General features: G+C 43.4%; 1 protein-coding gene across 5 annotated transcripts; it reads right to left on the bottom strand.

The window, feature by feature from the left end:
* Positions 1-397: 397 nt before the first annotated feature.
* Positions 398-26,810, bottom strand: LOC311077440 (integrin alpha-M-like). 5 transcript variants are annotated; one of them, XM_084105914.1, is made up of 32 exons: positions 26,707-26,810; positions 26,529-26,672; positions 25,629-25,761; positions 25,347-25,441; positions 24,859-24,926; positions 19,625-19,739; positions 19,226-19,356; positions 18,974-19,116; positions 18,586-18,736; positions 17,999-18,134; positions 17,823-17,896; positions 9,814-9,943; positions 9,594-9,736; positions 8,659-8,835; positions 8,076-8,267; positions 7,757-7,887; positions 7,353-7,501; positions 7,107-7,273; positions 6,910-7,032; positions 6,684-6,754; positions 6,404-6,545; positions 4,361-4,459; positions 2,990-3,072; positions 2,763-2,843; positions 2,461-2,539; positions 2,262-2,366; positions 2,149-2,181; positions 1,621-1,740; positions 1,443-1,544; positions 1,235-1,255; positions 1,044-1,154; positions 398-954 (listed from the first exon to the last, which is right to left on the bottom strand). In XM_084105914.1, the coding sequence occupies exons 2-32, from the start codon at positions 26,560-26,562 to the stop codon at positions 649-651; spliced, it is 3,645 nt and encodes a 1,214-aa protein (XP_083962040.1). In that variant the 5' UTR covers positions 26,563-26,672; positions 26,707-26,810; the 3' UTR covers positions 398-648. The 5 variants fall into 5 exon arrangements, with proteins under 5 accessions (XP_083962040.1, XP_083962039.1, XP_083962041.1 ...); XM_084105913.1 differs by lacking the exon at positions 26,707-26,810 and having other exon boundaries at positions 26,529-26,689; XM_084105915.1 differs by lacking the exon at positions 26,707-26,810 and having other exon boundaries at positions 25,629-25,743; positions 26,529-26,689.
* Positions 26,811-27,630: the final 820 nt, after the last annotated feature.

The raw sequence follows: 27,630 nt of genomic DNA, 5'->3' as shown, positions 1-27,630 counted from the left end.
AATAACGATAAACAGTGGCTGTAACACATAAAATACCACTACTGGCTAGATTCATCTACAAGAGCAAACGGAGCCGCCTGCACTCTAATAGCGACAAATGCAAACCATATTCACATTAGTAAATGATTTGTAGAAGGTTGCATTATCATGTGACACGTAATGTAATGCATTTATATCTTTAGTTGTATTTATATTTTTACATTTTGTGTTTCATTCTCTGATTATTACCTAAAAGATGTTGTGTGTGAGTTTTTATGTGACTGTAATCTCGAGATTTGTAGTGAGGATATGTAATTAGTTTACATAAATTTAAAGCATTTTGCTAATTAGTTTTCATGTATGTCTCGTAATAGTGCCAAAAACATCAGTCTAACAATAAACAGACCCACCAATATCATACATAATAAACAAATTTGATTTGAATTATGATTTACCTTTAATTTATCTTCTTTTAAAAATTTGAATGTACAGAATAACAAGACTGGCTATTGCATCACAAGCTTAGGATCATTAGATTAAATTTACTGAACACACAATAATCCTCAAGAAACATAATACAAATAGAGCATTAAAGATTGTTAACAACATTCATATCCTTCCAAACAAACATCTTAACCTTTATTTACTTGCTGAAAATAAACTGTGGGTTTATTTGTCAGTGTTTGGCGGTTCAGGACTGGGATTCGTCTCTTTCACTCCGTTCTCTTCCTCTGCGCTGTCTGTCACTCCGTTCTCTTCCTCTGCTGTCATGCTCTTATCGTTATGATTGAAGTAAATGCGAGGAGGGGCTCCAGACGCAATTAGAACTTCATCTTCCTCTGCGCTGTCTGTCACTCTGCTGTTTTTCTGCGGTTCCAAGCTCACTGTGCCGTCTTCACTAACGTAAATGTAAGGAGGGGCTCCTCCAAACCCTGAGGGAAACTCTTCAGGACGCTTTCGTTTAAAAAACCCGCACTACACACAAACACAGATGAACAGATTAGCTTGAGACTTTGAGAGGTGAATGATGACATCAGGTGTGAGGTGATCTGATTGGTTCTTACCTTCAGCAGCAGGATCAATATGATAATGAGCAGGATGACCCCGCCCCCTGCACCAGTGCACACGATCAACATTATACTGGGTGGAACGACAAACTCCACCTTCACTGCGATCTGAGAGGAACAGAGAGAAACTCATCACCAACTGTACAAGCGTTGATCATCTTTACATGATGGATGAAAGAGTGAGATACCTGTGATGTGTGAGGGTCGTCCTGCAGAGTGAAGAAGAGATAGTTAGAAATATGAGGGAGCAGTGTCTGTATCTGTAATACTGTAAGAGTGAGGTCAGTCATGGACTCCTGCAGGTCTGTGGTGTGAGTTCAGACCGACACTGACGATCACGCGCTGATCAGCACAACATCAGTTATGGCAAAGGTACAGATTTCTGTCACTCATCACCTTCAGGCCGGTCGACGTCTGGTTGTAGCGGCTTCTGTTGTAGTGGAGCTCGGCGCTGATGTCCAAGGCAGAATCCTCTCTGAACTCGCTGAAGGAGTATTTCTACAGCAGAAGAAACAGAGTCTGATTTCAGAGTTAGTCCATCTTAAACTGGTGTTTGTCTGTGTCCGTCACTCACGCTCTCGTATTCCTTCTCGTATTCCTTCTGGAGAGCTGCGTCTGCCGTCAGGATGAAGTGAACTGCTGAAGCTTTCTGCAGATCAAACTGACCACACTCGAACTTCCCGCAGTGACCGTCCTGAAACATCGACACAACACTGAGAACTGAAACACTGACACCAATGAACCAGAGAATCAACTGAACTAAACAGAGATGAATCCAGCAGACAGAAGATGCGTTTACTGTGACTGCTTGAGATCGAATCTTAAAGGGCTTGTTCACCCAGAAATTATCATTCTGTCATCGTTTATTCAGCCTCATGTTGTTCAAAACCTTTCTTTCTTCCTTCAGTGGAACATAGAAGATATTTTAAGAAATGTGTTTTTGGGCTGCACTGTTGCTTAAACACCAGTTAAAACATCAAAATAAGAAAGAAATTCATACAGGTTTGAATGACATGAGAGTGAGTAAATGATGACAGAACGGTCATGTTTTGTGTGAACGATCACTTCAACAGCAGCTGTAAAAGGGTCTATGATCTCTTACCTGCGGTTTGATGAATCCACACGGCACTGAGTTCTGTAGAGAAGAACAGAAGATGTTTATTCAGCAGAACACATGCTGGTCTGATGGTATGAGCTGATGAACGAGTGACGCACCTCCTGCATGCTGAAGTTCAGAGGAGTTAAAATCACATGTGTAGTTTGACAGGGCAGGGTGAGCTTGAGCGACACCGGCAGACCTTTAAGACCCAGATTCTCCACCTGTGGACACAAACACACAGACACACAGCAATCTGATCACGAGAAGCCCAGAAACAACACGATGAAGCTGTAGATGTGTGTTTGACTCTCTGACCTTGTAGACGATGCTGAGAGGTTTTGGACCTCTGTCCTCCAGAGAGAAGTTCAGATACGTCACAGAGTCTTCAGCCACTCTGACAAACACACAATAACTCAATAACTTATCAGTCAATCATATGGTTTTCTGTCATTTTAATATAATGTTACTGTCTCAGTCTATTAACTGCTGATAATAAAACAGAACAGAAAATAATCAGAACAGAAAGACATTTAGATGTTGAGTTTTCAATCATTCAGAGATGAAGAGCAGATCAAACTGAAACAGAAGAAGAGAAAAGTTAAATAAATGCCACTCACAGACTGATGGCCAGATCAACAGCGAACTGAACCGGGACGCTCCTCCTCACCTCCACCTCGCTGGTGTTTCCATTATTATCACTGTGAACAAACATACAGGATTTACTCATGATTGAACATGAAGTCATTCTTCATAACCTGGATCGCGAGCGCACATCTCTGCTGAACATTACTGATATGAAACAGCCCTGAAAACAAACAAATCTGTCAAATTCAGCCTCATTCACCTGTTAGCGGTGATCATCATCTCCATCCTGTCGGACCAGTCGTAATCCCATTTCGCCATACGAAAGTTTGCCAGAAACTGAGTCTAGAAGACAGTAGAAATCACAGCTGTTGGTAGCATTGCCAAGACAATGGTTGAAAAACATTAACCACCTCGTTATTATCTCTCACATATTTTTGACCTCTAGCAGGTAAAGAGAGAATGGTCCTTTTCGGGGTGAACTGTCCCTTTAAGAGAAGCGAGCGGACCGGAGAGCGAGCGCGTTCACGTGAAACAAAAACAGCCGTTATTCCCCTGAGAATCTCCGCAGGATCCGTTACTAGTTTCACAGGTAAGTTACACATATATTCCTTTGATTTACATATATATCTGTTTATTTTTTTACAGAGTAAAATACTTGAGAAAGACATAATATATGGCATTAAATGTGACCGAGACCCAGTAGCACTGACTCTGTGACAGGAGCGGAAATTAACGTTCACAAATACCACCAAAATCAACACAAATGCTCCAAAATTCAAAATATTAGGTGAAAAATGCCCCTGTATTAGTTCTCTTCACACACACACACACGCACACACACACATCTATTTAAGCAATATAACATGAGAGTTCCAAAAAAGATGTATTATATTTTAAACACAATATTGTCAATATTATTTAATGTTGATCTATTTCACAAACGAATGTCGTTCAAAACAAAGTCACAGAACCGTTGCAGGTCTCCTAGCAACACAGCTGGCTTCGAATGAATCGCGGTTTGGAACGAATCAAAGATTAAATGAATCACTCATTAAGACAGCGACTTGACGCCACCTAATGGCGGATTTAGTTTTAGATCGAAAGAGTATAATGTAAGTTTTTGTTCCATTTCAAAGTACTATATTGAAAATGTTATTTTTCAAACATAAATTCATCATTTTAATTATGCCATTGTAACTGCATATGCCACCTTTGAGCTGCATTAAACAGTCTGGGTAAATGCATATAAATGCCACTTCTGAGCCACTTCTACAGCGCAAACATGGATTATGTTGATACCAATTTCATTTTATAACAGCATTTTAATTTAAGTAATTGATTACATTTAAGAATCTTACATAAAATATGAAACATAGCTTTAATAAAGTTAAACAACTCTCCCCTTATAAATGTTAATAACTGCCGTTGGAAGTAAAATAAGGATATATTTTTCAGTTCTGCCACTGTCTTCTGTGTGTGTTCATTCATCTCCCCATGCTGACAGAGATGTGAAACTAAGTGCCTCTGCATGTTAATCTGTCCTTACATGAGGAGAGATACTACAGTGTGTGTGTGTGTGTGTGTGTGTGTGTGTGTGTGTGTGTGTGTGTGTGTGTGTGTGTTGTTTTACCGTGGTGCCGCTGCGGTACACTGGTAGATTGATACTGCAGGTGGTTCTGTTCATAGCACCGCTGTCACGATCACCACAGCTGCTTCGAGTCCGGCTGGGCTGTTTGTTGAACACACACACACACACACACACACACACACACACACACACACACACACACACAATTGACATAATCCTTAAAGGCCAATTCACACTGCACCGACAGACACAGCACAGACAATCACCACCAGATTACAGTACGACACTCTTCAGACATTCCTCGACCCAAAAAACATCTGGCAACATATAACACACGGATTCAACAGAACTCGACAGTGTCTGTAGCTGTTGGTCGATGTTGGTCGATGCAGTCCGCATTAGACTTAAAACAGCACAACATCAATTATTTAGACTTATATTTAGATATTTAGAAACTTATTTTATATCTTTGATTCTTTGACCGATATCTTTATTGTAAATTTAAACTGAATACTTCAGATTGTAGAATTGGCACTGTTTCAGTTTCAAAATTGGAATTTAAATTTGATCTGTCATGAAACTCTAGATGGCGCAGACTAACAGGTCTTTAACTTATTTAGTAGCGATCGCATCATCATCTGTATAGTGCAGCTGATTGGTTGCTGTTGCCATGGTGGCCAATGAGGCTCAGCAAACAAACAACTGTAGTGTTGCTGTTAGCTGTTAGCACTTAGCAGTTAGCAGTCTGCAGCGCGCTTTCTGAACGCATCTGAAATCAACATCTGAGATAAGTGCACACTCTTTTACTCCTCATCTCTGTACATATTGTGTGGTTTGCTTATTAATTCCCAAATGAGCATCATAAGAGTGTAATCTCAGCGTTTCGTTAACAATCTTGTGGAGTGATTTACTAAGCATATAAGCTGCAGCATTTACTCAGTTGTGTTTATGCTGCAGCGAGCGGACTGTTGTCATTGCTATGAGGATATGCTGTCTAAAGGCGGGCGTACACAGTGCGAGTTCGGACACTTGGGAGGTTGTGAGATATTGCACACGTTACGAGTCAGTTAAACTGATAATCGCATCAAAGCAGCTGGTACACGGCACAACTGTCCTGCACAAATTTTAGCCCGAGCCGGCAGCAATCACGTGAGCTTTCGCGCTAAACACCGAGACGGAGCTTTCAATGTTGCAGACAACTATGCGCAGACTGCATGTGTGGATGATTCTGCGTCGATGCAGTAATAAACCATAATCGATTATAGTTCTGACGTTTCTCTGACATCATTCGTAGCATACGAACTTGTTAGCGGAGGAAGGCGAAACACAAAAGAGAGAGTAATATGTGTATGTGTGAGTGTGAGCGTGTGTGTGTGTTAACATTAAAGTGTGTTAAAGATAAAGTATATATTTTTTATTTATTAAAAAAAAAAAATTGCTAGATAAGACCCTATTCCTCGGCTGGGATTGTGCCGAGACTTTGAAGCTGCATTGAGACGGACATTTGAACCTTCAAACCGTTGGTTGCCATTGAAGTCCATTATATGGAGAAAACTCCTGAAATGTCTTCCTCAAAAACTTTAATTTCTTTTCGACTGAAGAAAGAAAGACATGGACATCTTGGATGACATGAGGGTGAGTGAATTATCAGGAATTTTTTATTTGAAAGTGAACTACTCCTTTAACTGGGGGGGGGGGGGGTGTAATTAATGTGTCTTACATGTGTAGGAGCAGCAGAAGCATGTCTTACATGCTCACAACAATGGGTTAGGGTTAGTTTACTAACCCTAACCCATTGAGCATGTAAGACAATGTCTGTGAATGTATTCGCAGTAGCTCGGTACTTGCTCTACAGCAGTATAGCAGATCTATTCCACCAAGACCAATTGCATCAACATTGCCATATCCATTACCATTACCATTGCAATCTCTATTACCATACCAATCTCCCGAGAGTTGTCATGACAGAAATATATTTTTTAAAAATTGCAGTAAGCTATATGCACATCATACTTAAAAGTGACAAGACTTATTTGAGTAGCAGAATGAAATCTGATCAGTTGTGTTGTCTGTTGAGAGCGGTACCTTAACGGTGTCAAATTTTGAGAGCGAGAGGCCTTCTGGGTAGTGCAGCACTATGCTGGTGTTGAAGGAGTCGTCGCCTGGGTTGGCCAGCGATACGAGGACAGTGAAATGAGCTTGATTCACCACCACTAACGTGTCGTTCCTGAAGAACAAACCAAACGCAGAACCTTCATCACATTCTCATGTTTATTTCAAATCAAGAAGAATGGAAATATTCAGAAGCATTTACAGATGTTTAACATTAGTATCATGTCTGATTTATTTATCGGTTGTTACTCACGTAAAACTGAAGTTCAGCGTCAGATTGGCCACACAGCTGTTGTTTGAATCACAGTTCCTTTGAAACGGCACCTAGTCACATACAAAACAGAAACTTTCATAGAGCTTTTGAATGTTGCAGAAACTTCATACAGAAAAGCTGAAGGACCTGATATTTCTAGACAGAGAAAGACATGAATTTAACAAGCCTAGAGTGTATAAATTGTAATGTCAGAAGCTCAGCTCACCTCGACATACTCCTCTGTCCTGCTGTAGATGTCAAGAATAGCCGTGGAGTTTCCAGAAAGCATCTCGGTTTGTGAGAAATTCATTCGTATCTTTAGCGGAGACACAGTGTCTGTAATGCAGATCTAAAACAAACACAACATTTGCTGTTAAACCGAAGCTGCTGGGATTGGCTGAAGCTGTGATAGATGAAGCGTACCGGCATGAAGATTGGGAATCCAAAACAAGAGCTCCTAGAATCCAGCAGGACGAACTTCTGCAGAGTCCTGGAGGACTTATTAGTCTGATCGAAGAATCCTCGATTGATTGTTCTCATCACATCCACATTCAGGTTCAGAGAAACATTCAGGTTCTTCTCGAGAGATCCTGAGAGAGATGAGAGGGTCAGACATACGGAGGCCATGCTCTTCATGTGACAGAGACTCTGAGATGTCTTTGACGTTACCACTGCTACTGGTCCGCTCGTTCACTGTGAAACACGAAGTGAGATTAAACGCATTAAACGCTTTGTCACTCGGGCATTCAAAGTCGATCAGACTGATTTCATTGGGACTGAAGCTGAGCTGCGCAGATACAGACATCACAGGCCGAGCCCTGAGAAGAGAGAGAAGAGAGTAAATAGCTAATTATACAGTGAGACTAACTGGGCCTAGAACAACTTGACCAACTCAAACTGATAGTTAGTTTCTTCAAATCATTGCATTAATTCTCCAAACTAAAGGTTCACTTACAAACCGGCCACTGAAGTGACTGTACTCAAGCAGAGCCAGAGTTCATAACTGAGACCTCGTGTTTAGACTGTCAGAGAATCTTTCCATTATTTTGTGAATGTGTTGTGAAATGTCCTACTTGAGCAGCACGATCCCTCCTTTAGCTCCGATCACGACATCTGTCAGTTTATCATCGCTCATGTCCATCTGACCGGACAGAGACACTCCAAACTGCTGCAGACCGGGCAGAACCGAGCGCGCTGGGATCCGCTAAACACACACACACACACACACACACACACACACACACACACAGAGCTAGAGCGGTTCATCATTGTGCACGTTTATCCTGCCATGTCTGCCTGTTTATCTGAGAACATTGGGCTCATCTGGGATTCTGGGTTAGACTGGGCACAAACACAGTGTTTGGGATTGAGGGAACTAAAGCAGACTCTCACCTGAGGAGTGTGTTCGGTGTTTATTCCTTGTGTCCTGTCGCCCAGGTAGATGTAGACGACTCCCTCCCCTTCGTTCTCAAGCGGCGCCCCGACTGCCACATCTGACAGGCCGTCCCCATTCAGGTCCTTTAGTGAAGCCAGAGATGCAGCAAATCTGCCGGTGTTTGACTCATTCAGTGTCTTCTGAAAATACTACAAAGAGAGAAACAGGACAGAGCCTTTATTCGTCTGCAGAGGACCAGCGCCAGTGCAATGTATTTCCATGACTTTAATGCGATAGTCCGTCACCGGGAATCTATTACAATGGCAATCCCCTCAGAGCAGGGTTGGGCAACTTCATTCCTTAAGGGCCATTATCAACAACTCCAACCCTGATCAAACACACCTGAACCAGCTCATCAGTGTCTTCAGGATAACTAGACAGCTCCAGGCAGGAGAGTGTTTTATCAGGGTTGGAGCTGAACTCTGCAGGACAGTTTCCCTCCAGGACTGAAGTTGTCCATCGCTGCACTGGAGTAACTTAATGGTGATGACTAGCAACCTTCCAGCCACAGGCCCTGAACATTAACCACACTGTACTTACTAATGGAGAATGTTGTGAATCTGTCCATACCTCCTCTGATAAAGTGTAGACGTACAGCCTCCCTTCTGCCCTCGGCCAAGACTGGTGAAATAACGGAGCTCCGACCAGAAGGAAATCTGACTCTCCATCCGAGTCCACATCCAACAGACTCAGAGACGCACCAAAAGACGAGCCAATCTGATGCCAGAAATTAATCAAAATGAATGTAATTGCATTCTAGCATATGATCTTTATAGCCTGATGTTCACAGAAGAAATATGAAAACAACATGTTCCAATAACACTTCACAAACACAGTCCCACAACTTACTGCCTTCATGTTGAACACTAGAAACTGAAGCGGTCTCTGCAGAAATGATTTGACTATTTTCCTTGTTTTACATGCCAATGTAGAGCCCATAATGTAGCCTAAGTGAACTGTTTTTTATTACTGATAATTAAAACTTAAGAAATGCTAAAAAATCATGTGAGGTCAGTTGAATTTATTATATTCAGAATAAGTTTTTTTTTTTTTTTTTTTTTTTTTTATTAAAATAGCCTAGATGTAATACTTTAATTCTGTTAACTTTACTATTATTAAAACATTACAGCTGCTACAAGTGGTAAGTGGTAGCTAGGGCATTGCTAAGTGGTTGCTAACTAGCTGAGTGTTGCTAGGTGATTGATGTTCTGGGAAACTTGTAGGGTGTTTATAAGTGGTTTCTAGGGAGTTCCTAGAGATTTGTAAGGATGTTTCTATGTGGTTGCTTGGCAGTTACTAGGGTGTTGCTAGGCAGGTACTGAGTGGTTGGTAGGTGGCCGGTGAGGTTTTCGAGATGGTTTCAGTGGTTTTGCAAGAGTGTTTCTAAGTGGTTGCTTCTTCCGTAGGATTTGGGAAGCCCAGCTCTTGCTGATGGAGAGTGTTAATATCGTGTCAGAGGGTTCTTCTTCACTAACTTGTTCTCCGGTGATGTTCCTCGTCACTGTCCATGTGCTTTCATTCTTGGTGAAGAGGGTCACCAGACCCCTGTGTTCGGCCCGCGGCGCCCCAGAGAACAGAAGAGAGACGCCGCCTCTCATTCCCAGAACAGCAGAGTAACCTGAACATCATCAGCATCATTAAAACATGCACAGACACTTCACATCAGACAAGGAAGGACCAACAGCTTCAACACACCCATGTACGAGTCTTTGCTGACAGATGGATCCTTAATCTCGGTATCGTTAAATCCAGATCCTGATCCCGTCACTTCATACAGAGATCCACGCCAGTCATTAGATCCAACCGAACCCACAATCGCAGAGTCCTGAAACAAACGCAGCAGTCAATGTCAATGTCAATATCAATTTTATTTATATAGCACCATTAACCACAACCTAGTGAAGGACGGAGTCAGGCAATGTTTTTTAAATGAAAAAAGGCAGTTCTAGTGATTTGTTTTATGTGCGGTTCAAAGGAGAAGTTATTGTCAAAGATGACTCCGAGGTTGCGACTGTGAAGGGATGGAAACAGGGTGGAATTATCGACAGTGAGAGAGAAACTGTGAGTGGTCTTGGTGATGGATTGGGGACCGATGATGATCATGTCTGTTTTTTACAGTTAAGTTGAAGGAAATTAGTGTGCATCCAGGATTTAATGTCAATGAGGCAGTTGGAGATAGTGGAGTGGGTAACGGAGGAAATGGATTTGGTGGAGAGCTGAACATCATCGGCGTAACAGTGAAAGTATAGACCATGGTGGCGAATGACGTTGCCAAGGGGAAGCAGATATAATATGAAAAGGAGAGGGCCAAGCACCGAACCCTGGGGGACACCTTGGGACAGCGGAGCACTGGAGGAGGTGCAGTTGTTAATGTGAATGAACTGTTGTCTGTCGGTGAGATACGATTGGAGCCAGGAAAGGGCGGTGCCAGTGATGTTGAGTATATATGCCAGTGATGTATAAAAGTATAAGTAAAAGGTACAAGAAGCTATACAAATAAAGCAAACAATTCAGTCAAACATACAAAGTCAGCACTCGAGTCTAACCATACATCGGTAAAGTTAAATAGCTTATAAAGTTATGAAACTTCCCCTCAGCCAAAACGATTGGCCAGGGAACAAATTATAGATTTACAAGACCAAAAATCGCCTGTTAGATATACAAAAGACAAATTATATCTCATGTTTAACCACTACAGAGATGCCAGAGTCCGCCGCAAACCTCAGAACGTCTAGCCGAGGAAAGGCTGTTCCAGGCGGGGTACATAAACGCCGAGCGCCCGGTCATGGCTGGATCTCAAAACTGGATACAATTTTCATAAATCTTTATAAATAAACCACAGATTTGAGCTTTAGACAACTACATTCTCGCCTGAAAAACTCTTAAAACTACATTTCATGATCCAGAAACAGTAGTATTATATGTCAACTGTATTAAAAAATGGCGCTTCTTATGTTGTCATTCTCCGTGTCTCTGCCTTGTCAGCTGTCAATCAAGCTGTCAATCAAAGTTAACCACGCCCTTATTGTCATTCATTTTATATCTAAATACGATCTAAACTAACGAGTTAGAAAAAAATTCACAGCCCTCATGGTTGTCAGGCACTCGGAACCTATCGAAAAATACAATAAAAGTCCATGGGACCAACCTGTACAAACATGAATTTATGCTGTGAAAACGGACATTTTAACATGGGGGCTATGGACATTTGCTCCCTTTTGGGACCTTCCCCTAGCGGATTTTCGATGTATTGCAGTTTTTCGCCCCTCCTTGAACTGCCACCTTACCGTGGTGGAGGGGTTTGAGTACCCGAATGAACCTAGGAGCTATGTTGTCTGGGGCTATATGCCCCTGGTAGGGTCTCCCAAGGCAAACAGGTCCTAGGCGACGGGTCAGACTAAGAGCGGTTCAAAAACCCTTATGATGCCAAAAAAAACGAGGACCGTGACATCGCCTGGTATGGCGCAGCCGGGGCCCCACCCTGGAGCCAGGCCCGGGGTTGGGGCTCGTATGCGAGCGCCTGGTGGTCGGGCCTCCCCCCATGGGGTTCGGCCGGGCTCAAGCCCGAAGGAGTGACATGGGGCCACCCTCCCGTGGAACCACCACCTGCAGGAGGGACAGTAAGGGGCCGGTGCTAAGTGGATCGGGCGGCAGTCGAAGACGGGGGCCTAGACAACCCGATCCCTGGACGCGGAATCTAGCTCTAGGGACATGGAATGTCACCTCTCTGGCGGGGAAGGAGCCTGAGGTTGTGCGTGAGGTTCAGAGATTCCGACTAGAGATAGTTGGGATCACCTCTACGCACGGCTTGGGCTCTGGAACCACACTCCTCGAGAGAGGATGGACTCTTCACCACTCTGGAGTTGCCCATGGTGAGAGGCGGCGGGCTGGTGTGGGTTTGCTTATAGCCCCCCAGCTCAGCCGCCATGTGTTGGAGTAGTTTACCCCGGTGAACGAGAGGGTCGCTTCCCTACGCCTTCGGGTCGGGGATAGGTCTCTCACTGTTGTTTGTGCTTACGGGCCAAACGGCAGTGCAGAGTACCCGGCCTTCTTGGAGTCTCTGGGAGGGGTGCTGGAAAGTGCTCCGACTGGGGACTCCGTCGTTCTACTGGGGGACTTCAACGCCCACGTGGGCAACGACAGTGACACCTGGAGGGGCGTGATTGGGAGGAACGGCCCCCCTGATCTGAACCCGAGTGGTGTTCTGTTATTGGACTTCTGTGCTAGTTACAGTTTGTCCATAACGAACACCATGTTCAAGCATAGGGGTGTCCATCAGTGCACATGGCACAAGGACACCCTAGGCCGGAGGTCGATGATCGACTTTGTGGTCATTTCATCCGACCTCCGGCTGTATGTCTTGGACACTCGGGTGAAGAGAGGGGCGGAGCTGTCAACTGATCACCACCTGGTGGTGAGTTGGATCCGATGGCGGGGGAGGAAGCTGGACAGACTCGGCAGACCCAAACGTACTGTGAGGGTCTGTTGGGAACATTTGGCCGATTCTCCTGTCAGAGAGATCTTCAACTCCCACCTCCGGCAGAGCTTCGACCAGATCCCGAGGGAGTCTGGAGATATTGAGTCCGAGTGGACCATGTTTTCCACCTCTATTGTCAACGCGGCCACTCGGAGCTGTGGCCATAAGGGCTCCGGTGCCTGTCGAGGCGGCAATCCCCGAACCCGGTGGTGGACACCGGAAGTAAGGGAGGCCGTCAAGCTGAAGAAGGAATCCTATCGGGCCTGGCTGGCTTGTGGGACTCCTGAGGCAGCTGATGGGTACCGACGGGCCAAGCGGACTGCAGCCCGGGTGGTTGTGGAGGCAAAAACTCGGGCCTGGGAGGAGTTCGGTGAGGCCATGGAGAAGGACTATCGGTCGGCCTCGAAGAGATTCTGGCAAACCGTCCGGCGCCTCAGGAGGGGGAAGCAGTGCCCTACCAACGCTGTTTACAGTGGAGGTGGGCAGCTGTTGACCTCGACTGGTGATATCACCGGACGGTGGAAGGAATACTTCGAGGATCTCCTCAATCCCGCTGTCACGTCTTCCATTGAGGAAGCAGAGGCTGAGGGCTCGGAGGCGGACTCGTCCATCACCCAAGCTGAAGTCACCAAGGTGGTCGATAAACTCCTCGGTGGCAAGGCACCGGGGGTGGATGAGATCCGCCCTGAGTACCTCAAGTCTCTGGATGTTGTGGGGCTGTCTTGGCTGACACGCCTCTGCAGCATCGCGTGGCGGTCGGGGACAGTACCTTTGGACTGGCAGACCGGGGTGGTGGTCCCTCTTTTCAAGAAGGGGGATCGGAGGGTGTGCTCCAACTATAGGGGGATCACACTTCTCAGCCTCCCTGGGAAAGTCTATGCCAGGGTACTGGAGAGGAGAATCCGGCCGATAGTAGAAGCTCGGATTCAGGAGGAACAGTGTGGTTTTCGTCCCGGTCGTGGAACACTGGACCAGCTCTATACCCTCTACAGGGTGCTGGAGGGCTCATGGGAGTTTGCCCAACCAATCCACATGTGCTTTGTGGATTTGGAGAAGGCATTCGACTGTGTCCCTCGCGGCGGCCTGTGGAGGGTGCTCCGGGAGTATGGGGTCCGGGGCCCTTTGCTAAGGGCTATCCGGTCCCTGTACGACCGGAGCAGGAGCTTGGTTCGTATTGCCAGCAGTAAGTCAGACTTGTTCCCGGTGCGTGTTGGACTCCGGCAGGGCTGCCCTTTGTCGCCGGTTCTGTTCATAATTTTTATGGACAGAATTTCTAGGCGCAGCCGGGGGCCGGAGGGGGTCAGGTTTGGGGACCACGCGATTTCATCTCTGCTCTTTGCGGATGATGTTGTCGTGTTGGCCTCATCAAACCAGGACCTCCAGCATGCACTGGGACGGTTTGCAGCAGAGTGTGAAGCGGCTGGGATGAAAATCAGCACCTCCAAATCCGAGGCCATGGTCCTCAGTCGGAAAACGGTGGTTTGCCTGCTTCAGGTTGGTGGAGAGCTCCTGCCTCAAGTGGAGGAGTTCAAGTATCTTGGGGTCTTGTTCACGAGTGAGGGAAGGATGGAACGGGAGATTGACAGGCGGATCGGTGCAGCTTCTGCAGTAATGCGGTCCCTGTACCGGTCTGTCGTGGTGAAGAAGGAGCTGAGCCGCAAGGCGAAGCTCTCGATTTACCAGTCAATCTACGTTCCTACTCTCACCTATGGTCATGAGCTGTGGGTCATGACCGAAAGGACAAGATCCCGGATACAAGCGGCCGAAATGAGCTTTCTCCGCAGGGTGGCTGGGCGATCCCTTAGAGATAGGGTGAGAAGCTCGGTCACTCGGGAGGAGCTCAGAGTAGAGCCGCTGCTCCTCCACATCGAGAGGGGTCAGTTGAGGTGGCTCGGGCATCTTTTCCGGATGCCTCCTGGACGCCTTCCTGGGAAGGTGTTCCGGGCGCGTCCCACTGGGAGGAGACCCCGGGGAAGACCTAGGACACGCTGGAGAGACTATGTCTCCCGGCTGGCCTGGGAACGCCTCGGTGTCCCCCCGGAAGAGCTGGAGGAAGAGGGAAGTCTGGGCATCCCTGCTTAGACTGCTGCCCCCGCGACCCGGCCCCGGATAAGTGGTAGAAGATGGATGGATGGATGGATGGATGGATGGATGCAGTTTTTCGCACTTCCGGGTAGGCTTCATTTTTCAGATCAGAATGTTGCCGCTTGGAAATGCCTTGATTTTGCTACTTTCACTGCCATCTGGAATTTGGATAATGAATATCTTTATAGTTCAAAAGAAATCTGGGGCCTGTCCTTTTTCCACTTACGCTTTGCTCGTCTACAGATTATCGTCAATCCAGGGCTCAGATGATCTAGATTTGAGTTTTAAAGGGGTCATATAATGGGACATGCACTTTTACAAGTTGATTGTACTGAAATGTGTGTTGGCAGTGCCTGTACACAACCATCATAAAATGCTAAAAATCCATTCAGTGTTTTTTTTATCTCCTTGTATGTTTTCCCCTGTCTCAAATCAAGCTGTTCGACCTAGTGACGTCACACGGTCGGACGCCCCTCCCACGATTGTTGATTGACAGCAGCGTTTCAACACAGACCCGCCCTCGCTGGCTCGTGAGCTGTCAATCATAGTCTGCGCGTCATTGTTGATAGCTGGAGCACTGTCTATAAGCAGAATGGTGTCTAAGCAATTGTGGTGTTCTGTTCTTGGGTGTAATAAGGAACACAGCATCATGTTGATGTTCTTAAATCTGAACCGCCAAAGACACAGTGGCTGAGTTTGTTGTTGAAGGGAGTATTCCGCATGATCAACATCAATGCTTTCATGTTTGTGCGAATCATTTCACCAGACTGCTTTACAAACGAGGGTCAGTAAAGCTGGTTATTTGCTAATGTAGCGGGTAGGACGTAGGCAGTGGGAATTGTGCCTTGATTGAATCAGGTGGTGGTCATTTGGCGCTGCACCTTTAAATCCAGCAAGCTTGCGGTCTCTCTCATTAGTGTTTTGCTACAGACTCTTGGTTCCTTGGACTCTTGTTTGGTTGTCGAGTTAATGTGAGTTCATGCTTAAATGTATTTTAGCCTCCTTGTGAAAACATGGTTGGCATTGTTTGGCATGGTTGCATTGTTTTGTAGCGTGATCTGGTGTTTGTGCGGTTATTCAGTGCCGTGGTTACATCCAGCTTCCTGTCTTCACGAGCCCTCACTGGCTATGAATTGTGTCTGCGCGTTTCAACGAAATGCAAGTTTTCTGCTTTTACTCGTGAGCAGCGTTCAGTTTTTTTCTTTAGGCACTGGCCGTAATGAACTCTCATTGATTCGTGTTCTGTTTATATTAGTTAGGGGTTTAGAGTGTGACCACTACAGAGTTTGCTGAGTGCTGTTTGTTGTGCTGAGAATATAAGTTCACTGGCTTCCTTTCTCCCTCACGTGTGTACATTTTCATCACGGAACGCTTGTTCATATGTATGTAGTCATGTTGACTCGCCATGTCTGTATTATAGTTTGGCCTGGGAATGTACGAGTAAAAACCAGACGGAATAAAGCGATCGCTACAATATTACAACTAAACAAGCTCTTGGCTCGACGCTGCGGTCTGCATTCATACAGGTTGGTAAAGTAGGCTACTTTAGCACTTTGCCCTGTTCCGACAGCTTGTTTTTAATTGAAGACCTTTTTTTTAAGTAACTTTCAGCCCATTGATGCACAGGCTACAAACTAAGCATAGCTTTGATTTGACCTGTATAATTACTTGTATGGTATTGTAACTGTTCCTGTGCCTTGTTTTTAGTATTTAGTTTTGTGTGTGTGTGTGTGTGTGTGTGTGTGTGTGTGTGGGTGGGTGGGAGGGAGGGAGGCCCACTGTGTTGCCCATCAGTCTCTCTCAGTGTGCGTTGTTGTATGTTTCATGTTTGTGTATGTAATGTTTGTATCTTAGGCCATTGGGTTGGTGCAATATCCTGGGGCGTAACAATTGTATTGTGTGTTCACTGGTTTGCTGAGTGTAAATTATTTTTATTTTTTTTGTGCATGTGATTTGTGATGTGCTCTATTTATTCTGTGTTTGAGTCTTGCTGAATTTTTATTGAGTGCTATTTATTCAAACACCTTGATTTTGCATTTTATTGTCCCCGTTCCTGAATTTGTTGCCCAGAGGCCTAAGTCTGTTTTTCATGTGTGTCCAACTTGAGAAATAAAATAAACTGCTTATATTTTTATAATTCTCCTTTCATTTCCCTTCATTGGGATAGCCTGCTGGTAAACATCTAAAATTTAGATTGTTGGTTATCCACTTGTGATTGATTTAAAAAGGCCCCCTAGGGGTCACACTAAGAAGCTGCTCCTGAAAAAAGATTGGTACGTGTTCCTGCTGCACCTCCAGAAGAACTGAAGTGAGTGTAACGTTTTATTGACCTTTATATTAATATTTATATTAATCTTTATATTAATCTTTGCAAATCACTTGCACGCTTCACAATGAATGCGTCTAAGGTTTACACTCAGGGTACATTACAGCATGTTTTCTATGTATGACGTTCTCAATATAATTTGACTCATAATAATTCCAGTCATTGAATAGCATCACAAAAAGCTAATGAAAAGGATTTGCTAGTACTGTAGATGAATTAATTATTTGAGATTTACAGACATATTTAGTGGCTTTAGAGTAATTTGGTACCCAGGGAACAGAAAACATAACAGATTTATGGTCAGAAAACCCATTATCAGCTACCTCAAGATCATAAAGAGAAAAGCCATATGATAGCACAAGGTCAAGTGTATGTCCCAGCTGATGAGTCGGGGCATTCACATGTTGTTCGAGATCAAATGCATTTAACAAAGTAGTAAATTCTTTAGTTAATGAGTCCGTTGTGCAACACACATGAATGTTAAAGTCACCAAGAATTAACAGTTTATCATATTTGGGTATACATTCCCCCAAGAAGTCTGCAAACTCATTTAAAAAGTTTGTATTGTGCTCAGGAGTCTCGCATTTCCAGGAGTTTGTGTGCGCAGGTTTATATTTGCGGCGTGGTTAGTGGCATTGAGTCTTTGAAAGATGTCCAGAGTTTTTGTTTTTTATGTTTAGCAGCAAATGAAGCAGATCAGTGGTGCTCTGGTTTTACTTCAGGACCCGGGTTTTACATCAAGTGGCAACCCAGTATTGATTATTGTATTGTACATTTCTCAATCAGCTTGCTATAGTGTATCACCCATTTCCTGACCTTGTGGTAGAGGACACTGAATCCACTCTGCGATAACTCTTTCGGTCTGTCTTTGCTGTTTGTGTCCTTTGACCCTGAAACCACAGAAGAAGAACTCTTAACAGTGGATTCTTCATTAGCTGCTTTTATTAATAACATTATACAGTATGTCTATTTTCTTTACGCTTGCATTTTACCTTCAATATTGTAGATCTTTTTTTGCAGGTCGTCCAGAAGTCCTTGGAGTCCATTGTAGTTTTGAATGTAGAAGGTGTTGTTTATTTTTGGTTCTGAAGCCAGGTCATGGAGTTTGGCTAAGCTAACATCTCCCACCTGACAGACAAAACTGTCATTAAGTCTGTCTGTGCAAAAACACTTTTGATCACATATGAATTAAAACATAATTTATTTATGTTTGTTCTTGAAAAATGGAAACAAACTGATAAATCTGATATAAATTAGTGCTTGTAGCACTTGTCATTTAAAGCTGAAGTGTGTCATTTCTGCACAACTAGAGACACCAAATTACACAAATAATGACTGTGTCCAGACAGGTTTCTTGAACACTCTCCTAGTTTGCCATTGGTCAGTCAATCAGATATTCCCGCCCAAACCTCACGTGTTTGTTTGATAAGTTCACATGTCAGGCAGCTCAAACAAACCACAGTCACAGTGTTTCAACCCTTAGTAATCAAACTACCAGTGACTGATTACAGTGACTCTGAACATGAAACTGACACACCACAAACTGTAAATGACAAGCTTGAGCTTTAAGTAAACTCACCCCAATGACGTAGCGGAGGATATTTTGCTCATCGCATCTGTTGAGGGCATTTTCATCATCAAAATCAGTGGGTTCTCCATCTGTGATGATCACCAGGGCTTTCTGAGCGCTGAGATCGGCTCCAGACGACACGCCATTCAGGAGATTCTTTCTGGTGGTGTGATAAATCAGAAATAATGACACAAACATTTGTTTCTACACCAATGTGTTTTTAACTTATAATTTATAGAACGACAAATGTCCAACTCCAGTGTGTTTAACAGACCTGAACAAAAGAGCAAATCTACAGAAGGAGCCATCTATAATTTTCATTTAGTGCATTTCAAGACTGTTTCTCTTGAAGTGTAAATTCAGTGAACATTCATAAGCATATGAAGGTTTCACTCACAAGACATAGTCGATTGCTCCGTGTGTGTTTGTGAGACTGTGCATGTGTGGCTCTTTCATGAGTTTGTCTTCAGCGGAGCCGTTCTTATACGCGTTGAAGTCAAACACAGTTCTGAATATAGTTGCAAACTGGACAGCAGCAAACTGACACACAGAAGGACAAACAACAAGCACACGTGCCGTTAACATCATTAGCAAACCATAGACCATTACATGTCCATATTTCCACATTAATAGTGCTGGGCTGATTTACCTTTATGGATGAGTTTGAAAGTTTTTTCATAACATCTAAAATGAATTTTTTGTTCATTTCAAACTCGTTCAATACCAAACTTTTAGATCCGTCAAAGAGAAACACCAGATTGACTTCTCTCTTCGTGCATTCTGCAGAAATACCACAAGATATGGAAACACATCTGTTACGCCAACTTCTTTTAGCAATCAAACCATAAATTATTGACAAGATGGCCAATAAATCCATATTTATCAAGTATTTAACGTAATATCTTTAATTGAGTTGTCAATAAACACCAACTGGAATGTTACTAAGAACCCAACACATGGTGTACAGTATTAAAGACTGAAATAGTTAAACTGCATTCAGTGCTAAAAGTGTCGTTATCCGCTGGTTTCTGTGTCAGACTCGTCAGACCTTGGTAAGCGGCGGTAAAGTTTGAGACGGCCTGTAAACGGCTGTTGAACTGGACGCAGACGCCGTTCAGATACGAGTTTCCATCACACTCATGAGGAAGATACGGACTGCAGCTCTGAGAAAGAGACACAATATCTGAGACAACAGGAGGATCAAATCACACAAAAGATGATCTAGACGTTTCTATAAACTTTAAAAAATCCAGTTCCCATCTTTTATTTACTTAATGCCAAATTTTAATATTAACATTAACAATTAAAAGAATTGTCCAACAATTATAATTCTGTCATCATTTACTCTCACTATGTCAGGGGTTGCTGTGTGATAATCCAACAAATGAGATGCGTGATGCAGAATGAGTGAATAGTTACTTTTAATGAACACCAAAAGATAAACGTACACCACACAACTAACATAACATTAACACGAGACACTCAACTGAAGAAACTTAGAGCTTATATTCACAGATGATGATAACTAAAGAACAGCTATGACCAGAACCTAAAGAAGGCAGAGAACTAAACATGACCGTGACATAACTCCCCCAACCCCTGAAGGGAGACAGCAGAGACCAGGCCGAGGAACTGGACGGAGTTTTACCAGGACTCCCTGTAGAAGAGATATTGTATCTCAACGGGACCTTCCCGGTGAAATAAAAAAAAAAAAATCTGTGATGAAGGGGTTGGACGACGAAGACATGATGCTGGATGACGGAAATGACTTGGAACTGGATAGGACCAGCGATGACTGAGGGTGTATTCACACCTGACTTGTTTGGTTCGATTGAATCGAACTCAAGTTTGTTTCCCCCCAATTTAACCATCATAGAGTGAAAGTTTATCATTTGGACGTGTTCAAACTATTTTAAACGCAAAAGAGGCGAAAATCGGGACTTGCGCGTTACTCGAAGTGCATATGCACACGCAGAGGGGGGGGGGTCGCGTTTCAGACTGTGCTCGAACACCGAATTGAATCGTTTCCTTGCCCTTGAATGGACACACATGCACACAAAATTAAGTTAAAAACTTGTCTAAATACCCGTCTCTGCAAGTATTTTCTCTGTAATATGTCATGTTTGTCATTTTTTGCGGTCCATGCATTCAGTCTTAAAGTGACAGCAGACCCAATATTCCTACTGTTGTCTGTGTCATTATTAATATTACTAAAATAAAAAAACTTTAAGAAAGATGAAACTATATTTAATTTCTTCAGGCTTAATAGGCCGGGAGCCAGGTCCACTCCTCAGGATGTTTTTGCTACCTTTTTTTTCACTATTATTTCCTATTATCTTATACCTTGGGCCATCACAAGTTGATAATGACCACCCCCAACTCGGCCCCGTTTGGTCTCAGGGGCCAAAAAACACCCTTTTTGGGAAAAGCCTTTGGCGGAATGATGCAATTGTGAATATTAAGGTACTGCAACTACATAAATGGTCATATAACCCTAATATTTTGCATGGTGTATCCTGACACATAGGGGAAACTAGCAGAAAAAGATTCTGGGCATTGCTGCCTTTTTGCTGTCAAATATCACCCTCAACATACCCCAAAAGACAAACAAATGTCTGTCCGCCTGGCAAATTGTCATCAAAAGTGATCATTTTCAAGCATTTTATTATATATATCACTGCCTCAAATGTACATGAAAAACTTCCCAAGTTTATAAGCTTCAATTTAAGTCCAAGATGACCTTTCTATCTAGAGGATTACAGCAGGTATAACCAAAGTTCTCCACTCTACCTCAAATCGGAGAAAACAGAACTTTCAAGCATTACCATTCCATAAGGGATTAAGCTTATTTTTTGCATACGAACAATGTCTTAAACAAGAGTTGAGACTTGACTTATGTACTGCTATACTATATGAAGTGAATTGCATGAAAAGTGGGTAATGTTATGCCCCTATGTGGACTGGGGTCAGGGTGCAACATAGGGTACATTCACACAAAATCAATTAACCAAATGTGAGATTTATTAAAGTCCACAAAGTCCTCACAACACAAGGAATAAAGATGACCCTAGTGTGCAGTCTGTTATCAAAAAGCCAACCTTCAATAGAGTAAATGTTAGTAACCTTCTGTACAGGTAAACATTCTTTCATTTGAAAGTCAATATTTTTTTCCATCATAAAAATATATCTAAATTACGCCATATGCTCTTATTGACAAATGCGGAACAATTAGTTAATGCGTTCATGACCTCAAGACTAGGCTAGATTATTGTAATGCTCTACTGCAGTGATCTCAAACTCAATTCCTGGAGGGCCACAGCTCTGCACAGTTTTGCTCCAACCCTAATCAAACACACCTGATCCAGCTAATCAAGGTCTTCAGGATTACTAGAAACTTCCTTGCAGGTGTGAGTTGGAGCTGGTTGGAGCTAAACTGTGCAGAGCTGTGGCCCTCCAGGAATTGAGTTTGAGATCACTGCTCTGCTGGGTGGTTGCCCTGCACGCTTAATAAACAAACTACAGCTGGTCCAAACGCAGCAGCTCGAGTTCTTACCAGAACCAGGAAGTATGACCATATTAGCCCAGTTCTGTCAACACTGCATTGGCTCCCTATTAAACATCGTATAAATTTTAAAATATTGCTGATTACTTGCAAAGCACTAAATGGTTTAGCTCCGCAGTGCTTGAGCGAGCTCAATTGATAATACCTAGATTATCTAAATCGACTGCTGGCGGCAGATCCTTCTCCTATTTAGCACCAAAACTCTGGAACAGTCTTCCTACCATTGTCCGGGAAGCAGACACACTCTGTCAGTTCAAAGCTAGACTAAAAACACATCTCTTTGACCTAGCTTTCACATAACACATTATAGACTTCTATAATTCAATGTTAGGCTGCATAGATCAGGTCAGCCGGAACCGGGAACACTTCCCATAAATCCTGATGTACTCGTTACATCATGAGAAGAATGGCATCTACGCTAATTTTAGTGTCTTTGTTTATCCCGAAGTTTTCCTGCAGCCTGCCGGATCCAGGCCGTATCCAGATCTGATGAAGGACCTTCGCCTGGACCCGGATCCCTTTACCACTCTACAGATAATGCGTTGTCGGGAAAATTCGGTTTGCATCCGAAGTGATCAAATTCTGTATCAAAATGTTAAGGCCAGACAAGTAGTTTTTTAAGGCTTGGTTTGTAAGGTATTACAAACCCGCGCACATATATTCAAACGCGCATACCAATAGACTGAACTCGTAATATGCATGTGCATGCCATCAGCGTTCTCACAGGTTTGACGTTTAAAGTCTGTGTAGAGTTTCCTGTAAAAACGGTGTTGTGTTAGCGGCCCCTGAATCAATCTAATTAACTTTAGCTGGAAAATAACTTTATTCAAGAACTGCTATAAAGCCAAAACAATCTCTGTTACTTTAAACTATCCTTGTATCTCTGTAAAGCCGCTTTGGAACGATCTACATTGTTAAAAGCGCTATATAAATGAAGATGACTTTACAGCCAAATGGCGAAACGTCTTGGTTTCATATTGTAACCCTCGTTCCCTGAGGGAGGGAAAGGAGACGTACGTCATGACCGACTGATAGGAATCTCGCTGGAGAGGCCAATCTACTTCGAGTGAAACGAGCCAGTACACATTGGCATGCAACCATTTGCATCAGCTGTTAAGCCTCGCAGCGCAGGTATATAGTGAGCAGCAGGTGCGAGGTGAGCTCCTTTTTTGCTGAGGAGCCAAGCCTGGTAAGCTGGCCGCCCGACGGGCAGTAGCAGATGTGAGGATGGGATGTACGTCTCCGTTCCCTTCCTCAGGGAATGAGGGTTACCATATGTAACCGAGACATTCCCTTATCGGTCGGTCACTCTCGACGTACATCGTGACCGACTGATAGGAATCCCTACCAAAGCGCCACAGCTGATGCATCCAGTGCCCGGTGTAAGCCTGTACCCCTTCTTGCCTGGAAGGACGATAGGAAAGGGCTTACACAGAGTGTATCTGTCACTGTTGTTCCGTGATGGGCACCCTTGGGCACATAGCCAGGCCGGGGTCTCAGTACAACATGTTTGTCACCTGGCCAGAAATCTAGGCACGATTCGTCGTCCGAAAATGCTTGCAGGCCCCCTACCCTCTTGATAGAGGCCAGTGAAATCATCAGCAAAGTCTTCAAAGAGAGACACTTTAAGTCTGTCCTATACACAACAGTATAGGCTACCATATTTCACTACTGTATTATGACACACAGCTATAATAAATACTGTACTTACATTTAAATGACTGCAATGTAAAATGACAGATAGTTGCTTTCCTAGGACTATTAGGCCATATTAGGTGGCACGTACCTAACACTAAGTGCAATTATTAGATTTATTGTTGTGTTTTATTGACATCTTTCCTGAAGTCATTTAAATACTGAAAATATGCACAATATTTATGATGCAAGTATAACAGTGACACTCCAACAGTGAAGTGCACTTAAACAATAGATAGAACTCAGTGTCTAACACTGCATACACACACTATTAAATAACTGTATTCAATTCTGTAAAAACTCTGCATTCTGTGTTATTTCCTACATAAAATTGTCATTTTAGGCCAATAAAGTCAGTAAAGGGGCAGCTGTGGCCTACTGGTTAGGGCTTTGGGCTTCGGGCTTGTAACTGAAGGGTTGCCGGTTCGATCCCCGACCAGTAGGAAAAATGTGGGTGGGGGAAGTGGGAGAGCACTGCGCTGGACTGAGCTCCCATGCCCACATCCACAGCTGAAGTGGACTATCTAAAAAATAACTTGAAAATGTGTTGTTTGTTTGTGAAAATGTTAACTTTTTAAATTTCAAAATATATTTCAAATGTAACAATTTGCAAAAGTTAAAACATATATGAACATGTAACATGAAATATATTTATTTTGTGTATGGGGAGCAGACTGAAGTTGAAGTGTTTATTCAGTCATGATCTTTTTAAAGCATATTAGCTTCAGTCTGAGTTCATTGGAAATTCCTAGAATACCACATTTTCACATTCACCCTTTGTGTGTTTCATTAAAGAAAGAAAGTAATGTGGATTTGGAAGGACACGGAGGAGAGTAAGTGATGACAGAAAGAATTTCAGGGACTGTTTAAGAAATTTTAGAGAGTTGTCAATTTCTCTCCTACAATCAGTATGACAGTCAGAAAAGCAGAGAAGATTCCTGCAGTTCACTGGACACAAGTACAGAAGAGACTGTGATGAGAAGTCAATCACTGAAGTGACTAATGAAGGAAGCAGTTGAACTTACAGTCAAGCGTCCACCAGCATCAGACGACACAGCAGAAGACATGCCGAAGAACCGAGCGCTCTCTGAGCCTGTCAATCATCACCAGAGAGAGAGAGAGAGAGAGAGAGAGAGAGAGAGAGAGAGAGAGAGAGAGAGACAGAGAGAGACAGAGAGAGAGAGAGAGAGAGAGAGAGAGAAAGAGAGAAAGAGAGAGAGAGAGAGAGAGAGAGAGAGAGAGAGGGAGAGAGAGAGAGACAGAGAGAGAGAGAGAGAGAGAGAGAGAGAGAGAGAGAGAGAGAGAGGGAGAGAGACAGAGAGAGAGAGAGAGAGAGAGAGAGAGAGAAAGAGAGAGAGAGAGAGAGAGAGAGAGAGAGAGAGAGACAGATGAGAGAGAGGGGGGTGGAAGGAGAGAGAGACGGTGATCATGACAGATAGTGTGTGTGACAGTGGTCATGACAGATAGTGTGTGTGACAGTGGTCGTGACAGATAGTGTGTGTGACGGTGATACCTGTCCAGAGCAGTGGTGTGCAGGACTGCAGATCTACTGTGCAACTGTACATTTCACCCGCTGAGTTTCCTTTTAATGGGGCTCCAACGATGATCCTGCCAAAAACACCCTCACAATCAATCACACCCTCAGAAAACACATGTAGAACACGCTAGCAACCAGTGTGTGTGTGTGTGTGTGTGTGTGTGTGTGTGTGTGTGTGTGTGTGTGTGTGTGTGTGTGTGTGTGTGTGTGTGTGTGTGTGTGTGTGTGTGTGTGTGTGTGTGTGTGCGTTTCACTCACTGTTTCCTGTTTTCAAACTCCGACTGAGAAACGCTGTAACCAAAGAAATCTTCTGCTGTGCCGTTAAATCTCAGGGGATGTTCGGTGTCGATATTGAAGGCCTCTGAAAGAGACGCTGGAGAAGCGAGAGAGACTGTTGAGACATCAGGACACGTTTGTGAGAATGTTTCTAAAAGATTCACTGAGTTTCTCTTCCTGTTTGATGGTGTTTCATAAGACGCTGAAACAGCCAAAACTAGAACCACTAACTGAATGACCAGCTTCACTAGCACTAACCAGAGCCATAGAAACTCACTGTAGCTCTGAACGTTCAGTCTGTCTGTCTAACGGACAGAAGCGTGTACACACACACACACACACACACACACACACACACATCAGCATCATTCATCTGAGTCTGACATTAATTAAAGACACAATCACTACCATCAATGTGCAGCAACATCAGGAGAAAAGAGCAGTGTGTGTGTGGTGTGTGTGTGTGTGTGTGTGTGTGTGAGTGTGAGTTCCTGCCAACATATGTATAGCCACACCACAAAACCACCACACCCTGTTCCCAACACACACACACACACACACACACACACACACACACACACACACACACACACACATCATCTCAACTTAATGTAAAAGTTAACGTAAGTTTAAAGAAGGCATTCCACAAACACACGTCTCTCACACACACTCATACATACAAACACACACACACACTCTCTGATCTAAATGAACACATCAGCCTTGTGTTGTTTATAAAGTTCATTATAAGGATTACAAACTAATGCAAATGCAAAAACTTGAACTGAACAAATTATATATTTAATATATGTGTAATATATGTACCTTTTTCTCAGTATTTTCTAAATGCTAATGCAGTTTCTGAGTGTCTGAGACTCTTACCCCACATGAGCAGAATCCAGCCGAGCGTCTTCATCGCTGCTCGCCTCTGACACACATCTTCCTGTTCATTTCTTCATGACAAACTCATTTCCTCATTAACACAGTGTTTCTCACCCTCGCAGGGCGTGTGTGTGTGTGTGTGTGTGTGTGTGTGTGTGTGTGTGTGTGTGTGTGTGTGATTCTCACAGGTCGAACAGCAACACTTTTAGATGAAGTCATGATGTTTGCAATCGTACTCATCATCACTGAGAAACACACATCTGAACTGAAGATCATGTAGAACAAGTGCACATCACAGGAAGGGTGTAGTTAACACACACTCTCTCTCTCTCTCTCGCTCTCTCTCTCTCTCTCTCTCTCTCTCTCTCTCTCTCTCACACACACACACTCGGATGTTATTTAGCAAGTTCTCAAACATGTATGTTGTGCAACTAATATCCACACAAACCTTAATACACACATACACAGAAATAAAGATATGGGGGGGGGGGGGGGGGGGGGGGTAACAACTACAAAAACATGTTTTAAGAACATTTTGCTAATGTTCCCATAATGAAAACATTATTTCTGAATGTTCCCTGAAAAAAGCAAACGTTAAGGGAACACTTTCTTCAGTCATTATGGGAATGGTACTTTTGAATCTTCTCTGAACGTTCTGGAACATCCTACATTTAATCATTTAGCAGACGCTTTAGCCAGTGACGTGTGTGTCTCCAGTACTCTGAACATTATTATCCGATCAGTTTTATGATGCTGCTGTTGCCACTGAATTTCCCAAAATAAAACCATGTACATCATGTACAGTAACTTGTTTAGCAGACACTTTTGTATAAAGCCACATAAAAATGAAGAAATACACAAACATTGTAGCAAACGAGCCACTATATCAACCGTGAAGTTACATTAATCATTTTTATTGAAAAATAAACTTTTCTTTCTTTCGGCTGTAGAATAACATTTTCATTGCTTTAATCAATTATTAATTATAGAATCGAGTAAACTAATTATAAGAAATATGCAACAGGGGGAAAAAACAATAAATAAAAAGCAATATTTAAGGAACTCTGACTCAAAAGATGAAAGTTCAGTCATCACTGACTCA

The sequence above is a fragment of the Abramis brama genome (assembly GCF_963993115.1).
Source record: "Abramis brama genome assembly, chromosome: 2".
Lineage (NCBI taxonomy): Eukaryota > Metazoa > Chordata > Actinopteri > Cypriniformes > Leuciscidae > Abramis > Abramis brama.
This window is presented reverse-complemented; position numbering and strand designations above follow the sequence as displayed.

Bases quoted from the DNA above. Each gene is read 5' to 3' on its own strand.
- LOC311077440 (XM_084105914.1), bottom strand. From the start codon at position 26,562: ATGAAGACGCTCGGCTGGATTCTGCTCATGTGGG. The intron at 19,117-19,225 runs GTAAATCAGCCC...TCTGTGTGTCAG, and splicing joins TTTCAAACTCATCCATAAAG to TTTGCTGCTGTCCAGTTTGC. The intron at 7,502-7,756 runs GTAGGACATTTC...CTCTCTTCTCAG, and splicing joins GGAGGGATCGTGCTGCTCAA to GGCTCGGCCTGTGATGTCTG.